This window comes from Berghia stephanieae, chromosome 6 (assembly GCF_034508935.2).
Source record: "Berghia stephanieae isolate SIO BIC M18660-M18661 chromosome 6, UCSD_Bste_1.3, whole genome shotgun sequence".
Taxonomy (NCBI): domain Eukaryota; kingdom Metazoa; phylum Mollusca; class Gastropoda; order Nudibranchia; family Aeolidiidae; genus Berghia; species Berghia stephanieae.
The window spans coordinates 47,713,253-47,734,887 of record NC_088365.1 but is presented as its reverse complement, the minus strand read 5'-3'; the positions used below and the strand labels follow the sequence as shown (position 1 = coordinate 47,734,887).

The 21,635-nt window shown below is 39.4% G+C and overlaps 1 protein-coding gene across 4 annotated transcripts in view; it reads left to right on the top strand.

Moving 5' to 3' along the window:
- LOC144975154 (alpha-(1,3)-fucosyltransferase 7-like) overlaps positions 1 to 20,036 on the top strand; it is a 68,694-nt gene extending 48,658 nt beyond the window's left edge. For all 4 annotated transcript variants that reach the window (XM_078918943.1, XM_078918944.1, XM_078918941.1 and 1 more), the window contains one exon: positions 18,100 to 20,036. In XM_078918943.1, coding sequence (XP_078775069.1) covers positions 18,100 to 18,159 — 60 coding nt within the window. In that variant the 3' untranslated portion in view covers positions 18,160 to 20,036. The remainder of the gene's footprint in view (positions 1 to 18,099) is intronic.
- The last annotated feature ends 1,599 nt before the right edge of the window (positions 20,037 to 21,635 follow it).

Sequence of the window (21,635 nt, the reverse complement as noted above, 5' to 3'; positions counted from 1 at the left end):
AGGCTAAAAGTTTACGATTGCTATGGTCTTAGTGTCAGGCTATAGATAGTTCGAAGATGACGTCACTCAGGCCTTTGTTATTGTTTTTTTGCCATCCGCGTTTATGAGTATTGCTCACTGAACTGTATTAACCTGACTATAAACGTTCATGGATACACACAGTTTTGTGTGTTGGTCCGTTCTACTTCCGGATGGCAATGTTGTGAACTCCTTGGCCAAGCGCATTCTATCTATAGATAGTTCGAAGATGATGTCACTCAGGCCTTTGTTATTGTTTTTTTGCCATCCGCGTATATGAGTATTGCTCACTGAACTGTATTAACCTGACTATAAACGTTTATGGATACACACAGTTTTGTGTGTTGGTCCGTTCTACTTCCGGATGGCAATGTTGTGAACTCCTTGGCCAAGCGCATTCTATCTATAGATAGTTCGAAGATGACGTCACTCAGGCCTTTGTTATTGTTTTTTGCCATCCGCGTTTATGAGTATTGCTCACTGAATTGTATTAACCTGAATATAAACGTTCATGGATACACACAGTTTTGTGTGTTGGTCCGTTTTATTTCCGGATGGCAATGTTATGAGCTTCTTAGCCAAGCGAATACTATCGATAACTTAACGATGGGTGCGGATAAACTCCGGCTCCATGGGCCGAATGGCTCTAAAGGACTAGATCGTTATAAAGGTGTTAGAATAATTTCCTTTTCTTCATTAGGCTCCATGGGCCGAATGGCTCTAAAATACTATATCGTTATAAAGGTGTTAGAATAATTTCCTTTTCTTCATTAGGCCTGTCAGGTCCCAGTGTGCTTTTCACGAGTTCAGTTGAAGTCCCTCAAATTAAATACGGTTTGTTTACTCTAGATGTATTGATTATCGAATAAGACTGCTCTGGAGTGTATGATTCAATGTGGGTTTGTGTGTATGGATGGATGTGTGTTTGTGGGTGGGTGTGTGGGTGAGTGTGTGGGTGGATGTGTTTGTGTGTGTGTGATTGTGGATGTGGGTTTGGGTGTGTGGCGTGTGGATGCGTGTGTGTGTGTGTGTGTGTGTGTGGATGTGTGTGCGGTGTGTGTGCGTGGATGTATATGTGGGTGTGTGGATTTGGTTGTGTGTGTGTGCGTGTGTGATTATATCATATATGGTTATATGTGTGGTTGTGTGTGTGTGTGTGGGTGGGTGGGTATACGTATGGGGTGTTAGTATCATCATCTGTCATGGTTTCTCTATCGATTAGATTATGATATATATATATATATATATATATATATATATATATATATATATATATATATATATATATATATATAGATCAGACACATGAGTGGATAAAACCTTTTTTGGAAATACGTGACGCGGCTTTTAAGGTTTTGATTGGCCATCCTTACGATTTAATTCCTTATTAAAATGTTCGTTTAATTTCTGAAGTCTAATCCGTAAAAATCCCAATCAGGAAGTTAAAGTGATTCTCTAGGCTGCTTGAAGCTGTGGGCTGTAAAAAGTAATAAATAGAAATGAAAATAACAACTTCAAAAGAAAAAAAAAAAAAACACGGAACGTTTCGGACTCAGAACCCTTCTTCAGCCAACAACCAAAAAAAAAAAAACCAAAAAAAAACCCCAAAATCAATAAAGACGTCAATATATTACTAAATTCCAGACAGACGACAAGAGATATCCTGTGAGCCCGACTAGTTCCGTGTTTGGTATTTTGTTCTTTTTTTTTTTTTTTTTTTTTTTTTTTTTTTGAATCTGTTTTTTATATTCATTTTTGTTTATTACTTTTTACAATCGCTAAATTAGCAGCTTCCAACTTTTAGCTTTTGTTTAGGTTACTACACCTTTCCGTAAATGTGAAACGGTTTTGACAGACGTGTATGTATATATATATATATATATAATATATATATATATATATATATATATATATATATATATATATATATATATATGCAGGTCTGACATCGGAATCCACTTTTGGGCCTAGTTTTAACATTGTTGTAATGGGCAATATTTTGCCTTCTTTTTTTGTTTGTTTTGTTTTTGTTTTTTGTTTTTTGTTTTGTTTTTGTTTGTTTTTGTTTTGTTTTTTGTTTTTTGTTTTTTGATATTTCCATTACAAACAATGAGCCCATAAGGAATTGGGTTATCAGACCGGCAAATAAGTGCACGTTGGTTTTGCTGTTTTGCTTTATCATAACTTACTTATTCTATTCCGAAAAATTTCGGTCATTTTTCTTTTTTTTTCTTTTTCTGAAGTCTTAATTTTGGCAGTAAAAGATTAATAATGAATGATTCCCGCCGTCCAAGAGTTTAAACCTGGCCATCAGAATCCCCCATCAGCAGGTGATCGATTGCCGGCTGATTATAAATTAATGATATTGAGCAGGTGGAGTTGTGGGTGGGGGCGGGGTGGGGGGGGTGGGGGGGGGGGGGGCTTAAGAAAATCTCATTAGTCTGTTATCTTAATCACTATTGGGAAAATCCGATATAGTTCAGTAGGTATAGAGCACTTTACTCGCTACACACGCGCAAAGGGACTGAGATTAATCCTGGGTGAGGAGATTTTTTTTTTTTACTGATCTCCCTCCCACCCGCTTCTCTTCCTCCCACCCCCTTCTCTCTCCCCCCACCCCCTTCTCTCCCTCCCACCCCTTTTCTCTCCCTCCCACTCCCTTCTCTCCCTCCCACCCCCTTCTCTCCCTCCCACCCCCTTCTCTCCCTCCCACCCCTTCTCTCCCTCCACCCCCTTCTCTCCCTCCCACCCCCTTCTCTCCCTCCCACCCCCTTCTCTCCCTCCCACCCCCTTCTCTCCCTCCCACCCCCTTCTCTCCCTCCCACCCCCTTCTCTCCCTCCCACCCCCTTCTCTCCCTCCCACCACCTTCTCTCCCTCCCACCCCCTTCTCTCCTTCCCACCCCCTTCTCTCCTTCCCACCCCCTTCTCTCCCTCCCACCCCTTTCTCTCCCTCCCACCCCCCCCTCTCTCCCTCCCACCCCCTTCTCTCCCTCCCACCCCCTTCTCTCCCTCCCACCCCCTTCTCTCCCTCCCACCCCTTTCTCTCCCTCCCACTCCCTTCTCTCCCTCCCACCCCCTTCTCTCCCTCCCACCCCCTTCTCTCCCTCCCACCCCCTTCTCTCCCTCCCACCCCCTTCCCTCCCTCCCACCCCCTTCTCTCCCTCCCACCCCCTTCTCTCCTTCCCACTCCCTTCTCTCCCTCCCACCCCCTTCTCTCCCTCCCACCCCCTTCTCTCCCTCCCACCCCCTTCTCTCCCTCCCACTCCCTTCTCTCCCTCCCACCCCCTTCTCTCCCTCCCACTCCCTTCTCTCCCTCCCACCCCCTTCTCTCCCTCCCACTCCCTTCTCTCCCTCCCACTCCCTTCTCTCCCTCCCACCCCCTTCTCTCCTTCCCACCCCCTTCTCTCCCTCCCACCCCTTTCTCTCCCTCCCACCCCCTTCTCTCCCTCCCACCCCCTTCTCTCCCTCCCACCCCCTTCTCTCCTCCCACCCCCTTCTCTCCTCCCACCCCCTTTCTCCCTCCCACCCCTTTCTCTCCCACCCCCTTCCCCCTCTCTCCCTCCCACCCCCCTCTCTCTCCCTCCCACCCCCTTCTCTCCCTCCCACCCCCTTCTCTCCCTCCCACCCCCTTCTCTCCCTCCCACCCCCTTTCTCTCCCCCCACCCCTTCTCTCCCTCCACCCCTTTCTCCCTCCCACCCCCTTTTCTCCCTCCCACCCCCTTCCTCCTCCCTCCCACCCCCTTCTCTCCCTCCCACCCCCTCTCTCCCTCCCACCCCCTTCCTCCTCCCACCCCTTCTCTCCCTCCCACCCCCTCCCTTCCCTCCCTTCTCTCCCTCCCACCCCCTTCTCTCCCTCCCACCCCCTTCTCTCTCCCCCCCTCCCTCTCCCTCCCACCCCTTTCTCTCCCTCCCACCCCCTTCTCTCCTCCCACCCCTTCTCTCCCTCCCACCCCCTTTCTCTCCTCCCACCCCCTTCTCTCCCTCCCACCCCCTTTCCTCCCTCCACCCTTCTCCCTCCACCCTTCTCTCCCTCCCACCCCCTTCTCTCCCTCCCACCCCCTCTTCCTCCCTTCTCCCCCCTCCCACCCCCTTCCCCCCACCCCTTCTCTCCCTCCCACCCCTTCTCCTCCCACCCCCCCTCCCCTTTCTCCCACCCCCTTTCCCTCCCACCCCTTTTCTCCCTCCCACCCCCTTTTCTCCTCCCACCCCCTTTCTCCTCCCCCCTTCCCCCCCCCCCCTCTCCCTCCCACCCCCTTTTCTCCCTCCACCCTTTCTCTCCCTCCCCCCACCCCCCTCTTCCTCTCCCTCTCCCACCCCCTTCTCTCCCTCCCACCCCCTTCTCTCCCTCCCACCCCCTTCTCTCCATCCATGTCTATGCAATAGTGATTAGGTTAGGTAGCTGGGTCTGTTAAATCTAGCGGAAAGTACTTTGCAATTAATGGACTTGCGTCCTATACACATGATAGCTATCAATTTGTTATTGTTGATTTCATGCTATGAGTGGAACGAAATTGATGTTACTCAGATTTATGTTATTGTTTTTTGAAAGCAATTTTAATTATTAGTTCTCACTTAATTCTATTAATCAGACGATTCACGTTTAAGAACACGCATAGTCTTCTGTGTTTGGTAAGTTCTATCCGGTTGGCGGATGGTGTGATTTATTTAGCTAAATGCATCAATAGAAACCGGGATAAACTCCATCTGCATGTGCCAAATGGCTCAGAAGGCATACTTTAATCACTATTTCACCTAAAAATCGGTTTGACGGTCACTTTGAAGTATTTATTTGTAAGGATTTATATTCGGCACTAAATAGATGCTGTTCGCTTGACTAAAATACTCACAACATTGCCACCCGGAGACGTACCAGACCAACACACAAAATTAGGTGTAACTTTGAACCTGTAAACTCTGGTTAATACCATTTAGTAAGAATTACTCATAAACATGGATGATTTTTTTAAAAAAACAAAATGAAAAACAAACAGACAAACAATCAAAACAATAAGAAAGGCCTGATGACGTCATATTTCGTTTTATCTATAGTTGAGCTTTTATATAGCGCAATATCCACTAAACGTACTCAAAGCGCTTTACAACTTAACATGTAGGACGGGGCACACCGCCCGTTAGGCGACATTACAATTTTTTTTTCCGACAGAGGCAACGCTGTTACCGGCCAGGTACTCATTTTATACCTCAGTACGGTGAGAGAATGTGAGTAAAGAGACTTTTCCGAGGACTCAACTATGCGCCGAGCAAGGCTCGAACCCAGGACCTTCCGATCCGAAAGCGAGCGTCACAGCACAAGACCACATAGCCGCACAATCAATATTATATAGCCAATCAATGTATGGCAATTGACCTCTTATCATCAGATTTCATTTAGCCATAAATTTACGTAGTCTTCACCAAAACAAAATGTATAAACACAAAACAAATATAACTAACTCAGAAAAATGAGTGGAGCAGGCACTAATGTTGATATTAACAAAACATGAAGTGAGTAGAAAAGTGCCAGAAGACAAAAGATAATAAATATTTCGCGGCGATGGGGGCTCGAACCCAAGACCTTACTGATACGTCACCTACGCCTGGCCGTGAGAGGGACGCTATGCAGTCAACGACATCCACCATTTCGTAACTAGTTGGTCAATTAGTGGTATGACACTCGCTTTCGGATCGGAAGGTCCTGGGGTTCGAGCTTCCCTCGGCGCATGATAGTTGAGTCCTTGGAAAAATCTCATTATTTACATGCTCTCACCGTACTCAGGTGTAAAACGAGTACACAGCCGTTAATAGCGTTGTCTCTGTCCAAAAAAAAAATTAGTAATATCGCCTAACAGGCGGCTTGTCCCATCCTACATGTTAAGTGTTCCTGTTGTCCAGGGACCCCTTGTAAAGCGCTTTGAGCACGTTTAGTGAATATTGCTCTATATAAAAGCTCATTTGTTAAAAATCTCAATAACAAACATACTGTACGTCCGTAATCCCGTGTCTTATAAACGAAACAAACCACTTTTTAATTGCCTTAAAACTTGGCTTTCAAATATCAGTCGATTATAATATTGTGGTTATGTGTTCTCGTGGTATGACACTTGCTTTCGGATCGGAAGATCCATGGTTCGAGCCCCGCTCTGAGTGCGTGGAGTATAGTTGAGTCCTTCGAAAATGCTCTTTTTCTCATTAATTTTCTCTCACCGTATCCAGGTGTAAAATAAGTACCGGGACTTTAACAACCTTGTCTCTTTCTGAAAAAAGTGCATTATCGCCTAACAGGCGTCATGTCTCGTCCTGCGTTGTGTGTTACTGTTGTTACTGTTACTGTAAAGCGCTCTGAGCAGGTTTAGTGGATATAAGTAGTTGTAGTAGTTGTAGTAGTAGTAGTAGTAGTAGTAGTAGTAGCAGTAGTAGTAGTAGCAGTAAGCTTCGCAGTCCGAATGACGCCTGCTGAGAATTGTGTGATTCAGTCATAGTCGATAAGTATAGCTGCTCTCTCCATCTCGTGGATATTGCGCCTTCTAAAAGATCACATTTTACAGTTGATTTTCGAAGCATTAAAAAAAAAAATTCTAAACTCATTTCTTTTCACCTGGTTCAATTCGACTTATACTTGATTGACAAATGGGCCATATAACCTAAATGTGCTCAAACGTCGTAAAACCCTTAAAAATAAACAAAAAATAAACAAACAAATGAGTCACAAATAAGAGTTCCTTTCCTCCTTACCACTTACGACTTAGAATTTTCCAGAAAGTTTTAATGAGGGGTTGAGTTCATCGGGTGCATCCTAAGGTTAAAAATGTCATTTTGAAGTGTCATCTTAATGAGCCTCAATGGGTCTTTGGAGTAGAAAGGAAATAAATATAGGTGCGGCTATGTGGTATAGTGGTATGACACTACTCGCCTTCTGATTAAAAGGTCCTGGGTTCGAGTCCCGCTCTGAGCGGCGCGAAGTTGAGTCCTTGTATAATGCTCTTTACTTACATTTTCTCACCGGACTCAATTGTAAAATGAGGACCTGACCGTTAACAGTGTTGTATCTGTCAGGAAAAAAAATGTAATATCGCCTAACAGGCGTCATGTCTTGTGCAACATGTTCAAGTTGCTGTTAGCTATGTGCCTTTTGTAAAACGTGTTGAGCACGTTAGGCTTATATTACATTTTATAAAATTACTAAACTGCATCAACCAGACTATTAACGGTCAAGGTTACACATAGTTTTGTATGTTGGTTCGTTATGTTTCCGGATAGCAATGTTGTGATTTTCTAAACAAAGCGCACAGCATCTATCATAAGTTTTAATGGCGTTGAAGTGCTCATGCAGTTCTAAAATTAGAACCAAAAATTTCGTAATTATTCTACGAATTTTTCCGTACTGATTTGCAGGTCTGGTCTACACATGTCGTTGTGACCTAATCAGGTCACGCTTGACTGATTTCAATCGCTTCATTGCTCCTTTATCCATCTTTCATCTCTTTAATACAAGTTATAGTTGCTCACCGAACGGACGTCGAACGAACGACTTACCGGTCACGTGATCAGTTTTTTCTCGCGTCCTCTCGTCTAATCTCGTCACTCCGGAATAGAAAGAGGAGGGGGAGCTAAAATGATATAACGCAATGAAAGTTCTGTCCGATGACGGGTGGGGGGATATCACCTTGTCTCCAAAACTTACCTTATTATATGAGATCTTGAGATTCTTATCAAATCATCGATTGCTCGTTTGACAATTCGCTTGTGAACAGTTAGGAGACCATCTCTTGATTTATGGGCAGGCGGCTTTGCGTAAAGGCGATGAGTGTTGTATACATCAAAGAGTACCGCTGACCGATGGGTAAATAGTGATTGTGTAACCCAAAAGCCCTGCCGACTCGACTGCAAGGTCTTGTATGTAATAGTTGCGTCACCATATCAACGCTCAGGAATTAATTAGTGAGGACTCTCAGTATATATATATATATTAAAAAAACAAACAACGCTTTTGAATCACACGAGATACATCAGTGTGCTCGTCGCATTGAGAATTGAAAAATGAGATATAAATCAAGAAAACCGACCGGAAAATAAAGCAACTATCATTAAATTTTAAAAAATTGAGCAATATTTTTTTCAAAATCAATCTACTAGAAATTTTTTTTATTTCTAAACCTATTTTTGTGAAACAAAGATAAATGTTCTCCTTTTTGCAAGCTGATTCAACAATGTGGTTTTCAAATTTATCGTATACGTAATCATTTGGAAGCTCCCGAGAAAGGTATTTTTGTGTAATCTCTTTCACACACACGCGCGCGCACACACACACACAAACACACACACACAAACATATAAAAACAATACACATCCCTGGTCATCTATTGCCTATATTATTAATGTTAATATATACATCCCATGCTGATTGTCACTACCCCCCCCCCCCCCCCCCTCCACCCCCCAACCATTTCCACCATCCAAGTACCGGCGGCCTTTTCTCTTTGATTTCGTATCATGGTCTACCCGAAGCCCAACACCTCGATCGTTTGTGGGTCAACCCCCCCCCCTCCTCCCCCCTCCCCCCACCTTCGCCCGTAATCAATTTATAATTTTCTCTCTGTATAGAGCGCCACGTGCACAATTATATACTATTGAATGACACTGACCTTGCCCCTCCCCTAACACAAGCCAACAGCAACCCAAGCTATCCTCTATCACGTGACCTTAGATCCGATGCTGCATACCGCTTGAGAGTCTTCACTATCCAGATCTCGTTCATGGTCACGTGAGAAGGCTATATCCGTTCGGGTTCGGGTTCGGCGTCTCGTTCGACCCGATTTCGTTAAAAGCCTAATATTGCAAACACTCACACCTACGAATAACCGGGTCATCGAACAATCACAGGTCAACTTGACCATAGGCCGGTATGCTAATTTATAAGTACTTAATTTTCTTCTTATATATAGAAGGAACGAAATAGACGTCACTTAGCTCTTTGATTTTCTTTTTTAGATAGCCAATTATCGATCAGTTCTCACTAAATTCTCTGGGTGGGGCACGAAGGTCACTATCTTTTCTATAGATAGATCGAAGTGACCTCACTCGGGTCTTAGTTATTGTTTTTTGCCATCCACGTTTATGAATAATTCTCACTGAACTGAATATTATCCAAATTATTACAGTTCATGGTTACACAGAGTTTTGTGTGTTGGTCAGTTATACTACCGGATGGCAATGTTGTGAGCTTCTTAGCCAAGCGCATACTATCTATAGATAGAACGAAGTTGATGTCATTGTAGCCATCGTTAATGGCCTGACACAAGAACCCTCCAGGACTATTGAATACAACTCTCGATTTATTTTCCTTTGTGGCATAAGACAGGCATTTTGACGTCATTTTTTGGTCAGTGCCAGGCTATAGATAGTTCGAAGATGACGTCACTCAGGCATTTGTTATTGTTTTTGCCATCCGCCTTTGTGAGTTGTTCTCACTAAACTGTATTAACCAGACTATAAAAGTTCATGGTTACACAGAGTTTGTGTGTTGGTCCGTTATACTTCCGGATGGCAATGTTGTGAACTCCTTGGCCAAGCGCATTCTATCTATAAGTTAACGATGGCTCCTATGTGATTCAGGTATTTGTTATTGCCTTTTAGCCAGCCATATTTATGAGTAGTTCTCACAAAACTTTTTGTTGATTCGTCTTCAACGAGAGCGAGACGACATCGTGACAACCCCCACACTGGCGCCCCTCACACTGGTATTAATAGAGAGAATGAAGCTGACTTCACCCAGGTGTTTGTTATTGTTTTTTTTTTTTTTGTTTTTTGTTTTTTGCCATCCGCGTTTATGAGTAATTCTTACTAAACTGTATTAACCTGACTATAAACATAAAATGAAAGTTACACATAGTTTTGTGTGTTGGTTTGTTTTACTTCCGGGTGGCAATGTTGTGAGCTTCTTCGCCAAGCGCATACTATCTATAAAAAAATTTGCCGTCATCAAAAATTAAGATAAGAATTGAATTGCAAGCTTAAATTCTATTTGACGAAGACAGATACTGTTGACGTTTCGATCTCCCCCTTTATAAAAAAAACATGATGAATGAAACACTAACTCCCATAGTGGGGAGGGAGGTACATACTGTGTCTTCTATCCCCTTATATCTGTTTTCCAACATGCTTTCTGTCTTTGTCTTGGAATTAGATTACTTGGTTTTGTCCTGGCCCTGGCCAGATGCCCTGGCTGAGAGGGAAACAGTCGAATGTATAGTTATTGCTTTGGGAGATGATATTTTTTTCCTTGTAAATCATCTCTTTGTTATGCACTGTATTATGCTTTCTTTATGTTATATATATGATTTGTAAAACATCTGAGTGTGTTCCTCTCAGCGGGGACGTGTGCTTGTGTCTGGATGAGACTTTTAGTGATCTGAAACTAAGTACTTTGATAGTGCTTTTGGAATCTACACCTGTTTCTTATTTGAACCAATTCCCCTTTGTCTTCACTTTTCTTGGATGCTTTATTGTAATTTTAGAACTTTTTACTATCCCATTTTCTTCCTTTTTACTGGCGCTGATATGACCTTAATGTGTTACAAGCGCCGTAAAACCCTTAAAAAAAAAAACAAAAAAAAAAAAAATTAAAAAATGAAACACTAAGAATGAACGAAATATCTTTTCCCCTACCCAGTCCTTCCTCCCCATCACCCCCCTACACACACACACACACATACACACACACACACACACACACACCGCCCTCCTTTTCCTCCACCACAACCACTACATCCTCCTCTTCTCCTCCTCCTTCATTATGCTTCGTTTTCTTTGCTTTTTCTTATAAAACGCGCGCGTGCATACACATACAAACCCAGACCCACACACTCAAACCAACACATACATGAATAAACAAACAAACATCTATTCTAATCAAAGTATGACAAACAAGCAAACAAACAAATAAAAAAAAAACAACATAAAGGTTAATGTGTTTGATTGGGCCACTTCAAAATTTAATTGAGGTAAAAAATCAATTATCATTGCACTCTCTCTCTCTCTCTCTCTCTCTCTCTCTCTCTCTCTCTCTCTCTCTCTCTCTCTCTGCCCCATCTCTCTCTTTCTCTCTCTCCCTTCTCTCTTTCACTCACTCTCTCTTTCTCTTCCCCCCTCTCTCCCCCTCTGTCTTTCTCTCCCTCTCTCTTCCAATCTCTCTTTCTCTCCACTCCCCCCCCCCTTCTCTCTCCCCTCCCCCTCTCTCTCTCTCCCTCACACTCTTTCTTGACTTCTTCTCTATCAATATATCGAGATTTCTATCCATCTATCTACCTACATATTAGCCACTCCCACGCCTCGTTCTGAAAAAAGTCCGCGAAATTAAAGGGGAGGCAAGAGAAAATCAGCTGATCGTTAAAATAGTAACAGAAAAGTGGAGGTGCTCGGCAATGAATGCAAGAAAGACATTTAAAACGCCGTAAAAATGTTTAAAAATCACTTAATGTTATAATTACCATCCATAACAACCTGTCAAATTCACATATGTAAGATGTCAAGCCAAAATTAATAATAAAATAATAAAGAACACGATTGACCGGTGGTCCGTTGACTACACATGCATACAAGTACCAGAAATATTTTGTAAACAATGTAACACAATATAATGTGTAAGTTTCAAAGCAAATGCAACCACAAATAACATCAAAGAACAATGTGGGACTACTGTTTTAATTTCATAAAACCAAACGTATATTTTCTGCCCCCGATATTGAACGTGTAGTTAGTATGTATCGTACAAACAACATTCGTTTAGACAGGTAGTCGGGATTCTAGCGCCAGTTTTATTTGGGCAACCATGATTGGGATTTCACTCAATGCACTTATTATTAATCATTATTATTATTATTATTATTATTATTATTATTATTATTATTATTATTATTATTATTATTATTATTATTATTATTATTATTATTATTATTATTATTATTATTATTATTATATTATATAATAATAATAAATAATAATAATAATAATAATAATAATAATAATAATAAGCAGTTGAAAGGATATAGTCTTTGGTGTATAAGTGCATATGTACAATATTTCTTATAATAAATGCTTCAAAACAAAACAAAACTAAAAAAAAAATAAATAAAGAATAAATGAATAAAAATATCTATTTGGGCATTTACTTACATTAATAGTATTGAAAATCACAATCACAATCCATGAAAATTAAATATCCCAAAATCCGAAGAAGACATGAATTTAATCCAAAATCCAACACAGGAATGTATTTTAATAGGAGACAGATATCCTATTAAAACCATAGCATTACTTGCAAACAACAATACCCCACTCTGCGTTTAACGGGCTTGTGGCCGTCACATTGTAAATTGTGGCCGCATTAGGGTAATCGGTGTCCTAAAGACTGACATACTGACATACAATCAATGAGAACTATAAAGAATCCATTCTAGAATTCAACTACAAACTGAAAAGCATGATAAATATCACTCTCTCAAATAAATTCCTTTGCTCAGGTTCACTCACACTCTCCTTTATTGCAAAACATTGATAAGTGAGATAAAGTTTGTTTTCAATTATAACTAATAATACTAATGATGGAGAATAAAAACAGCTTTATCAAAAAAATCACAATCAAGTTATCTATTAAACGCATATTACTAATTACTCATGACCTATATTTTTTTAATGCAATTGTTCATTAACAAGACCATAGCTTATCCTGACGTATTCACAAATCTGCGTTTGTGTTCAATTTCCGATCAAATTGATCTCTATCTTATCGTTTATTTGCAATTTTCTGCATTTAAAAAAGACCATAACGCTTATGTCTGGACCGGTGTTCGCAAATTCTGCCTTTGTGTTCCATTTCGATTAGAATTAATCTCTATTTTTCCGTTTATTTGCAAAGTTTCTGCACTTTATAAATAAGACCATAGCGCTTATGTCTGGACCGGGCTTCGCAAATTCTGCTTTGTGTTCCACTTTCGAATCGAATTAATCTCTATTTTATCCGTTTATTTGCAAAGTTTCTGATTTTATAAATAAGACCATAACGCTTATGTCTGGACCGGTTGTTCGCAAATTCTGCCTTTGTGTTCCACTGTTCGATTAGAATTAATCTTTTTTTCCGTTTATTTGCAAAGTTTCTGCACTTTATAAATAAGACCATAGCGCTTATGTCTGGACCGGGCATTCGCAAATTCTGCTTTTGTGTTCCACTTTTCGAATCGAATTAATCTTATTTTATCCGTTATTTGCAAAGATTCTGCACTTTATAAATAAGACCATAACGCTTATGTCTGAACTGGGCATTCGCAAATTCTGCTTTTGTGTTCCACTTTTCGAATCGAATTAATCTTATTTTATCCGTCTATTTGTAAAGATTCTGTACTTTATAAATAGGACTATGACGCTTATGTCTGGACTGGGTATTCGCAAATTTTCCTTTTGTGTTCCACTTTTCGAATCGAAATAACATCTAGTCTATCCGTTATTTGCAAAGTTTCTGCACTTTATAAATAGACCATACGCTTATGTCTGGACCGGGTCATTCGCAGATTTGCTTTTGTGTTCCACTTTTCGAATCGAATGAATCTCTATCTTATCCGTTTATTTGCAAAGTTTCTGCACTTTATAAATAAGACCATAGCGCTTATGTCTGGACCGGGCATTCGCAAATTCTGCTTTTGTGTTCCACTTTTCGAATCGAATGAATCTCTATCTTATCCGTTTATTTGCAAAGTTCCTGCACTTTATAAATAAGACCATAACGCTTATGTCTGGACCGGGCATTGGCAGATTCTGCTTTTGTGTTCCACTTTTCGAATCGAATGAATCTCTATCTTATCCGTTTATTTGCAAAGTTTCTGCACTTTATAAATAAGACCATAGCGCTTATGTCTGGACCGGGCATTCGCAAATTCTGCTTTTGTGTTCCATTTTCGAATCGAATGAATCTCTATCTTGTCCGTTTATTTTCAAAGTTTCTAGATTTTATAAATAAGACCATAACACTTATGTCTGGACCGGGCATTCGCAAATTCTGCTTTTGTGTTCCACTTTTCGAATCGAATTAATCTCTATTTTATCCGTTTATTTGCAAAGATTCTGCACTTTATAAATAAGACCATGACGCTTATGTCTGGACCGGGTATTCGCAAATTCTCCTTTTGTGTTCCACTTTTCGAATCGAATTAATATCTAGTCTATCGGTTTATTTGCAAAGTTTCTGCATTTTATAAATAATAATAATTGTTCAAAATTTTACCTTACACCCGATATTACAAGTACAAGTGAGCCAGGTGAAGAAGATTGTCAAACAGTGTGACAGATGAAATAGGAAGAGAGAGAGAGAGGGAGGGAGAGAGAGAGAGAGAGAGAGAGAGAGAGAGAGAGAGAGAGAGTGAGAGGGGGGGCAAGAGAGAGAGAGAGAGAGAGAGAGAGAGAGAGAGAGAGAGAGAGAGGGTAAGAGAGAGAGAGATATTCGTTTTTTGTTCAAAATCTCTCTCTCTCTCTATCTCTCACTGCACAAGGTTGTGCTATTTACTACTATTTATCAAGAACAGCCAAGCTGGCAACCCAGTCTCTGTATAAACTAAGCAAGATGGCAACAGGGACCTCGCTCCTTGGTGCCGAAGCTTTAGTTTGAGTCAAACGGTTTTGTTAAAAAAAAACACCCAAAATAAGTTCGTGTCGTAAGTGATGGAAGTTGAAGTCGGCTTATTATAAAATCGTTTTTATGGTCTGTTTGGATTACCCTTTTTAAATAGAAAAAGTGAATATAACATAAACTTGAAGAATAGGCAAGCTAAATGAAATTTAAATTGACTGATTAAATGAGTACGCGAGGCTGAGTTGCGAACGACTACTGGGTTCCGACATTCCGATCCCAGTGTCATTCATGTTCACCGTACCGTGTTACTGTCTACACACTACACGGCATTGTTAGTGACTGGTCATGCCTGTTTTGTTTGTATGTTTCTTTTAATATGGGTCAATTTACAAAGAATAATAATAGAAATGTTCAAAACAAAAACTACAAAAAACGTGCCTGTAATGAAGTGCTTTCCACAAACCGTGAGCGAGAATGATGGTGGAGGTAATGGCAACCATGTGGATTTGTTATTGTTTCCTACCTCCGTCAACCCGCGCATCCAGTTGCGCACCCACGCTGATTCTAACAATATACCTATCTACCTACCTATCTATCTAGCTATCTATTTATCGCGTCATGTTTCTTTATCTTCCAATCGTTCTCTATACGCTACGGAAAGTTCAGAGGTCGTAATCGGCTCTTTACTCAATTTCTCACAATTAAATGAGTTTCTATCCAGTCAGTAACAACGATTTTCCGTTAAAAATAGAGGGATTTTACTGTATCGTTTCACACCTTCACTATTTATTTGGAAAGCGCTTTGGTGGCAATATATTGATTGATTTTTGCGCTCTTTTAAATGTCACGTTATAAATATTTCTTTAAACCCCCACAAAAGAACAACCCCAACAAACAAACAAACAAAAACAAACAAACAAAAAAAAAAACAAAAAAAACTCTGATACTCAACAAAGCTAAGCTTCAGAGCAACAAAAATTTGTATCAAAAAACAGAAAAAAAAACCCTGGAGCATTTATATAGGACAATATTCACTAATCGTGCTCAAAGCGCTATACAATGGGTCCCTAGCCAACAGCAACGCTTAAACATGTGTGACGGGACATAACGGTTGTTAGGCGATGGTAATATTATTTTCGACAGAGACAACGCTGTTAACAGAAGACAGGGTACTCATTTTAAACCTGAGTGCGATGAGAAAATATGAGTAAAGAGGATTTTCCAAGGACTCAACAATGCACCGCTCAGAGCGAGGCTCGAACCATTGACCGCCCTATCTGAAGGCGAGTGTCATACCCCTAGACATCATAGCTATGTGCGGCTATGTGTTCTAGTGGTATGACACTCGCTGTCGGATAGGACGGTCCTTTGTTCGAGCCTCGCTCACGCATAGTTGAGTTCTTAGAAAAAGGCTCTTTGCTCACATTCTCTCACCGTACTCATGTGTAAAATGAGTACCTGGCCGTTAACAGCGCTGTCCCTGTCAGGAGAAAAAAATGTGTATTATCGCCTAAAAGCCGTCATGTCTCGGTCTACACGTTACTTGTTGCCGTTGGTCAGGGACCCTTTGTAAAGCGCTTTGAGCACGTTTATTGGATATTGCCCTATAAAAAAAGCTCATTTCTTTAAATAGCTCGCATAGTACACGAGCACACCAGATATCGATGAATGGTCCCGCCGATAACATTCCTTCCACCTGTTAATCAAATATTTAAGCTAATAGTCTCATAGCATCCAGCGTTTGATAAAAAGCTTAGTTGCCATGGAAACAGCTTAGCACGCTATCAAGTGCTCGGGATTTTATGGCACATGTCGTATTTACCCGTCCAGCTCACTCTAACCACGAAACCATTAAGCAGTTAAATTAATATCGTGCTCTGAAAAGACAGACCCGTATGTTTAAAAATTTGGCCAGAAAACTCGCCCTTCAAATATCGATCGATTTAAATGATTTACATCTTAGCAAAAAGTCCCAAACCTGGGGCCTCGGGTTTGAACGAGTATTTTTGTGTGTGTGTGTGTGTGTGCTAAGATGAGGGTCGTTTAAATCGAATGATACTTGAAGGTCGAGTTTTCTGGCCAAATTTTGAATACGTGTTTTTTCAGAGTACTGTAATTAACTGGATCCAGGATCTAGATGATAATAGGGCAATATCGGGTATTTATTGATACGGTATGTTTATCTGATTTGTTAAAAAAACAAAACAAAAAACATATATTTTGTGACTCGTCGCAGCAAACATGTATTATTTAGAATGAAACTGTATGACACTCGCTTTCTGATCGGAAGGTCCTGGGTTTGAGCCTCGCTCGGTGCATAGTTGAGTCCTTGGAGAAGGCTCTTTACTCACATTCTCTCACCGGACTTAGGTGTGTACCTGGTCGTTAACAGCGTTGTCTCTGTCCGAAAAAATTGTAATATCGCCTAACAGGCGTCATGTCCCATCCTACATGTTAAATGCTGCTGTTGGCCAGGTCGTTATCATCATCTTTGAGCACATTTAGTGTAAATTGTGCTACATAAGAGCTCAACTTTTTTGTTATGCTGAGAATTGAATCGAAGACCGGTTTCCCAAAACTCCCTAACTTCGTTTTTTTTCCCATTTTATTTCCCCCTAAAAATTCTCATTCGCTCTCTCATTTTGTAATATTTAAACTTCAAATTCACACAAATCTAAGGGAATTTACGTTTTAATTTATCTCATGGATGGAAAATCTAAAATAAAATAGAAAAATCGACTTAACGAGTCGTGCAGCCTTGCAACTTAAAGTTAAAGTTATGAGAGAAAAAAATGGAAGATTAGTTTCCCCCCATCCGTTTAGCATTATCCCCAATAAGAGTCGAAAATTATCAGTTTCATATTTGTGCATAAATTATATTACCATCCTCTTTTACCTCAATGACACAACATTTCGAGGTGGTAGGTCACATAGAGAGGGGGGGGGTATCAAAGAGTCGGAGCTAAACTTCTCTGTTGGGGATAGATAGATAGATAGATAGATAGATAGATAGATAGATAGATAGATAGATAGATAGATAGATAGATAGATAGATAGATAGATAGATAGATAGATAGATAGATAGATAAGTAGGTAGGTAGGTAGGTAGGTAGATAAGGGGAATAGGTAGATAAAGAGAGAGAGAGAGAGAGAGAGAGAGAGAGAGAGAGAGAGAGAGAGAGAGAGAGAGAGAAAGAGAGATTTTGAATCCGCCTCACTTTTGATAATCATCAAGAGGTCGATGACTAAATGCTTTAAATTCTAAACTACCAAGTGCCAACAAAGTAAATTAATAATGAGAATGATGATGATGATGATGATGATGATGATGATGATGATGATGAAGATGAGATGATGATAACAATAATGCTTCAACTCTTATAATCTATTCACCACATTATGCTTCTTTTTTTTTACTCTCTGTCATTATTTATATGTCGAAATCTTTTTCCTATCTCCTCAGCTGAGTAACCAGTTTGGTCGTTTGTTCGATGGATTCAAGCGCAAGTTAGGCCTACTGTAAAGTAAAGAGGAGGACAGAGAGCAGAGAAATATACTTAGTTCGTCGATAACAGAACATAATATGTCACCCATCGTCTCAGAACGATCTTAATTGAGAAGGATCATGTCACCAAAAGTGGTTTGGTGATATAAATGAAAAGAAGTGTTTGATTTTGTTAATTGTTTTCAATTCCATGACCCATGGCCATTGTTTAAATTAACATTTTAAAAATTAACCAGAGTGTTTTCTTTCGGACTGTAAAATACGTTTTTTACCGTTTTTAAGTCAGCTCTACACACAACCTGGGTTGAGTGGTCGGGTCATATATTTGCTGTAACTACATTTATTGAAATACAAGTGGCGGACCGTATAACTGCCTTTCTTGTACTCAGCCCCACTCCATCATCTTCTTATTTTTTATGACCAATCTGTGCGGCTATGTGGTCTAGTGGTATGACACTCGCTTTCGGATTGGAAGGTCCTGGGTTCGAGCCTCATTCGGCGCATAGTTGAGTCCTTGGAAAAGGCTCTTCACTCACATTCTCTCATCGTACTCAGGTGTAAAATCTGACAGTTAACAGCGTTGTCTTTGTCCGAAAAAAAAATTGCAATATCGCCTAACAGGCGTCATGTCTCGTTTAACATAAACGTTGCTGTTGGTCAGGGACCCCTTGTAAAACGCTTTGAGCGCGTTTAGTGGATATTGCGCTATATAAAAGCTCAATTTTATTGGGTTTTTTTTTTAGCATTTGACTTAGCATTGAATGTGACAGAAGTATCCAAAATGTTTATCGACATTTTAAGTTTCAGATATGGCTTCTCCTGTTTTGTGTATGTGAGATGTTAACTAAATAACAATTTTATCAATCAATGATTAAGTCCAGTTATCAGAAAGAAATCGCAATGGGGGATATTTGGTGCATTCCCTGATGTGCTTAAATCTGCGCAAGCCGAAATGATGCCATACAGCTAATACATAGCCATATTTTTGTTGTAGTTGTTAAATATATCACATTCCATGAAAAACTTTGCAACTATGATCATATTAATTTGGTAGAGTATTCTATTTTATTTACGTTAAGACATTTCTTAACATTGATTATAATTTCTCAATACATCATGCCTTAATTTTTTTATGTTCTCTCAATCTCGCTTTTGTATTGAATGTATAATTTAATTGCAATTTTGCTAATTTCTTTATTTGTGTATGTTTTTAACGACTTTGATTGTCAATGTAAATTCGACAGTTGAGATATTATTTTGTATAAAGATATTGTCTTCTTATTGCTTTTGTTTCTAACAACGTTGTGATGATCCAGAATTTGCTCAAATTTACAACTTAACTAACCTCATGACCCTCTCAAACTCCTTGCACTAATGATTGAATTTAATTTAGTGACATGATTTTAATTTATTTTTTTATTTTGAATACTATCACCTTACAATTTACAAACTTTTGAAAGATCCAAACGCGGGTGGTTGGATGGGAGCATCACCCTTGAATCGTATACCTATGATGTTCGCATGGGTGTACGATCCGATAGTGATGTCGTTTCTTCTTCTCTTTACAAGCCTATCCTGCTTCTTTGGTTTGTGATTGTATTTTTTACAGGGGATATTTTTTTTCTGTAAATCTTCTGCCTGTTTGTTCTTGGTTATTTATAATTTAGCTTATGATATATTTAGGTTATGATTTTGATTTACATTTGTACTATTTTTGTTAGATTGCTTGTTTTTTTTGTTTCAGCGGTCTCTCATATAACCTCAATTGTGTTGGAAGAGACCCAAAACAACAAACAAACAAACAAAAGATCCAAACATTGTTCGAATTTCTTTAATTTCCTGTTATTTGAATGATTTTAATATTAGTGTAATTAGAATATCCTACATATCATAAATTTGTTTGATATTATTTCTTTTGAATCCCCATAAAATACTATTATCACATGGAACAATGTTTTGTTCTGCTAACATTCTATAGATAAATGGTCTACTCAATTTTTTTTCAAACACATTCCATTTTCAAATTCCAAATATAATTATTATATACTTTATATTCATATACAAGCCCGTGTGCATTAAAGATATACATTTGACGATGTTTTACTTTTTCATACCTGAACTAGTTCCCGCTTGCTAAAAAAGACTCCTTTATGAATTTCACCTTAAATTATTAATCATCTAATTTTTAAAAATATATTACTGACCATGAAATCAACCCTCTCCTTAGCAGCTATTTTCTGAATTTTTCCTGAAACTTCACACCCGCCCACTCGGTGGGGTTCCTGACCTCCCACAGTGGGCAGGGAGGCACTTACTGTGTCTTCCATCCCCCTTTATCTGTTTGCCAACATGCTCTCTGTCTTTGTCATGGAATGAGATTACTTAGTTTTGTTCTGGCTCTGGCCAGATACCATAGCTGGGAGGGAAACAGTCAAGAATGTACAGTTAAAGATGATCTTGTTTGTCTTGTAAATCATCTCTCTGTTATGCATTTTATTAATTTCGCCTTACCATAAATATATATGTATATAATGATTTGTAAACATTTGAGTGTTCCTCTTAGTGGGGACCTGTGCTTTTGTCTGGATGAGACTTTTAGGTCATCTCAAACTAGTTACTTTGATTATGTGCTCTTTGAATCTACATATGTTTCCTGTTTGATTCATTTTTCCCTTTGTCTTACTTACTGGTTGGTGCTTCAATTGTAATTCTAGAACTTTTTACTATCCCATTTTCTACCTTTTTCCTGGCGCTGATATGACCTAAATTATGTGTTGCAAGCGCCGAGAAACTCTTAACAACAAACATCCCGACATAACACCCATTCGAGACAGACGTTTACAATTAGAAGGGACAGGAATTAATTAGTTGAGGAGAATTCATAAGAATGCATATTATAATTATGTCATATCATGTAATATTTAAGTGCACTTTTTTCTCTTCTCAACAGCCTTATCAACGCATTTCCATTTCAAAAGATTGAGTTACCTCTCTCAAAACAATCATGATATATATCATTAGTTTATATACATATATATATATATATATATATATATATATATATATATATATATATATATAGTTGAATCCTTGGAAAAAGACCTTTTTATCCACATTCTCTCCCGAGTACTTAGGTGTAGTACCTGCCAGTGAAAAGCGTTGTCTCTATCCAGACAAAAATTGTAATATCGTCTAACGGGCGTCATGTCTCTTCCTATAATATATTATTTTAAGCGTTGCGTTAGCTAGGGACTTCCTTGTAAAGCGCTATGAACACGTTTAGTGGATATTGCACTATGTAAAAGTGGATATTGCTCTGTACAAATTCTCCTAGTTGCTCCCAGTTTAAATATATTTCCATTTGTTATATTATACAAATAGATCGATCAGCGAATCTCATCAGTCCCCCTCCTCTCTTACAGTAAGATAACGGTATATGCATTATTTCAATATCCGTATAAAATGCAGTTTATTTATAATTTATTGACATTTGA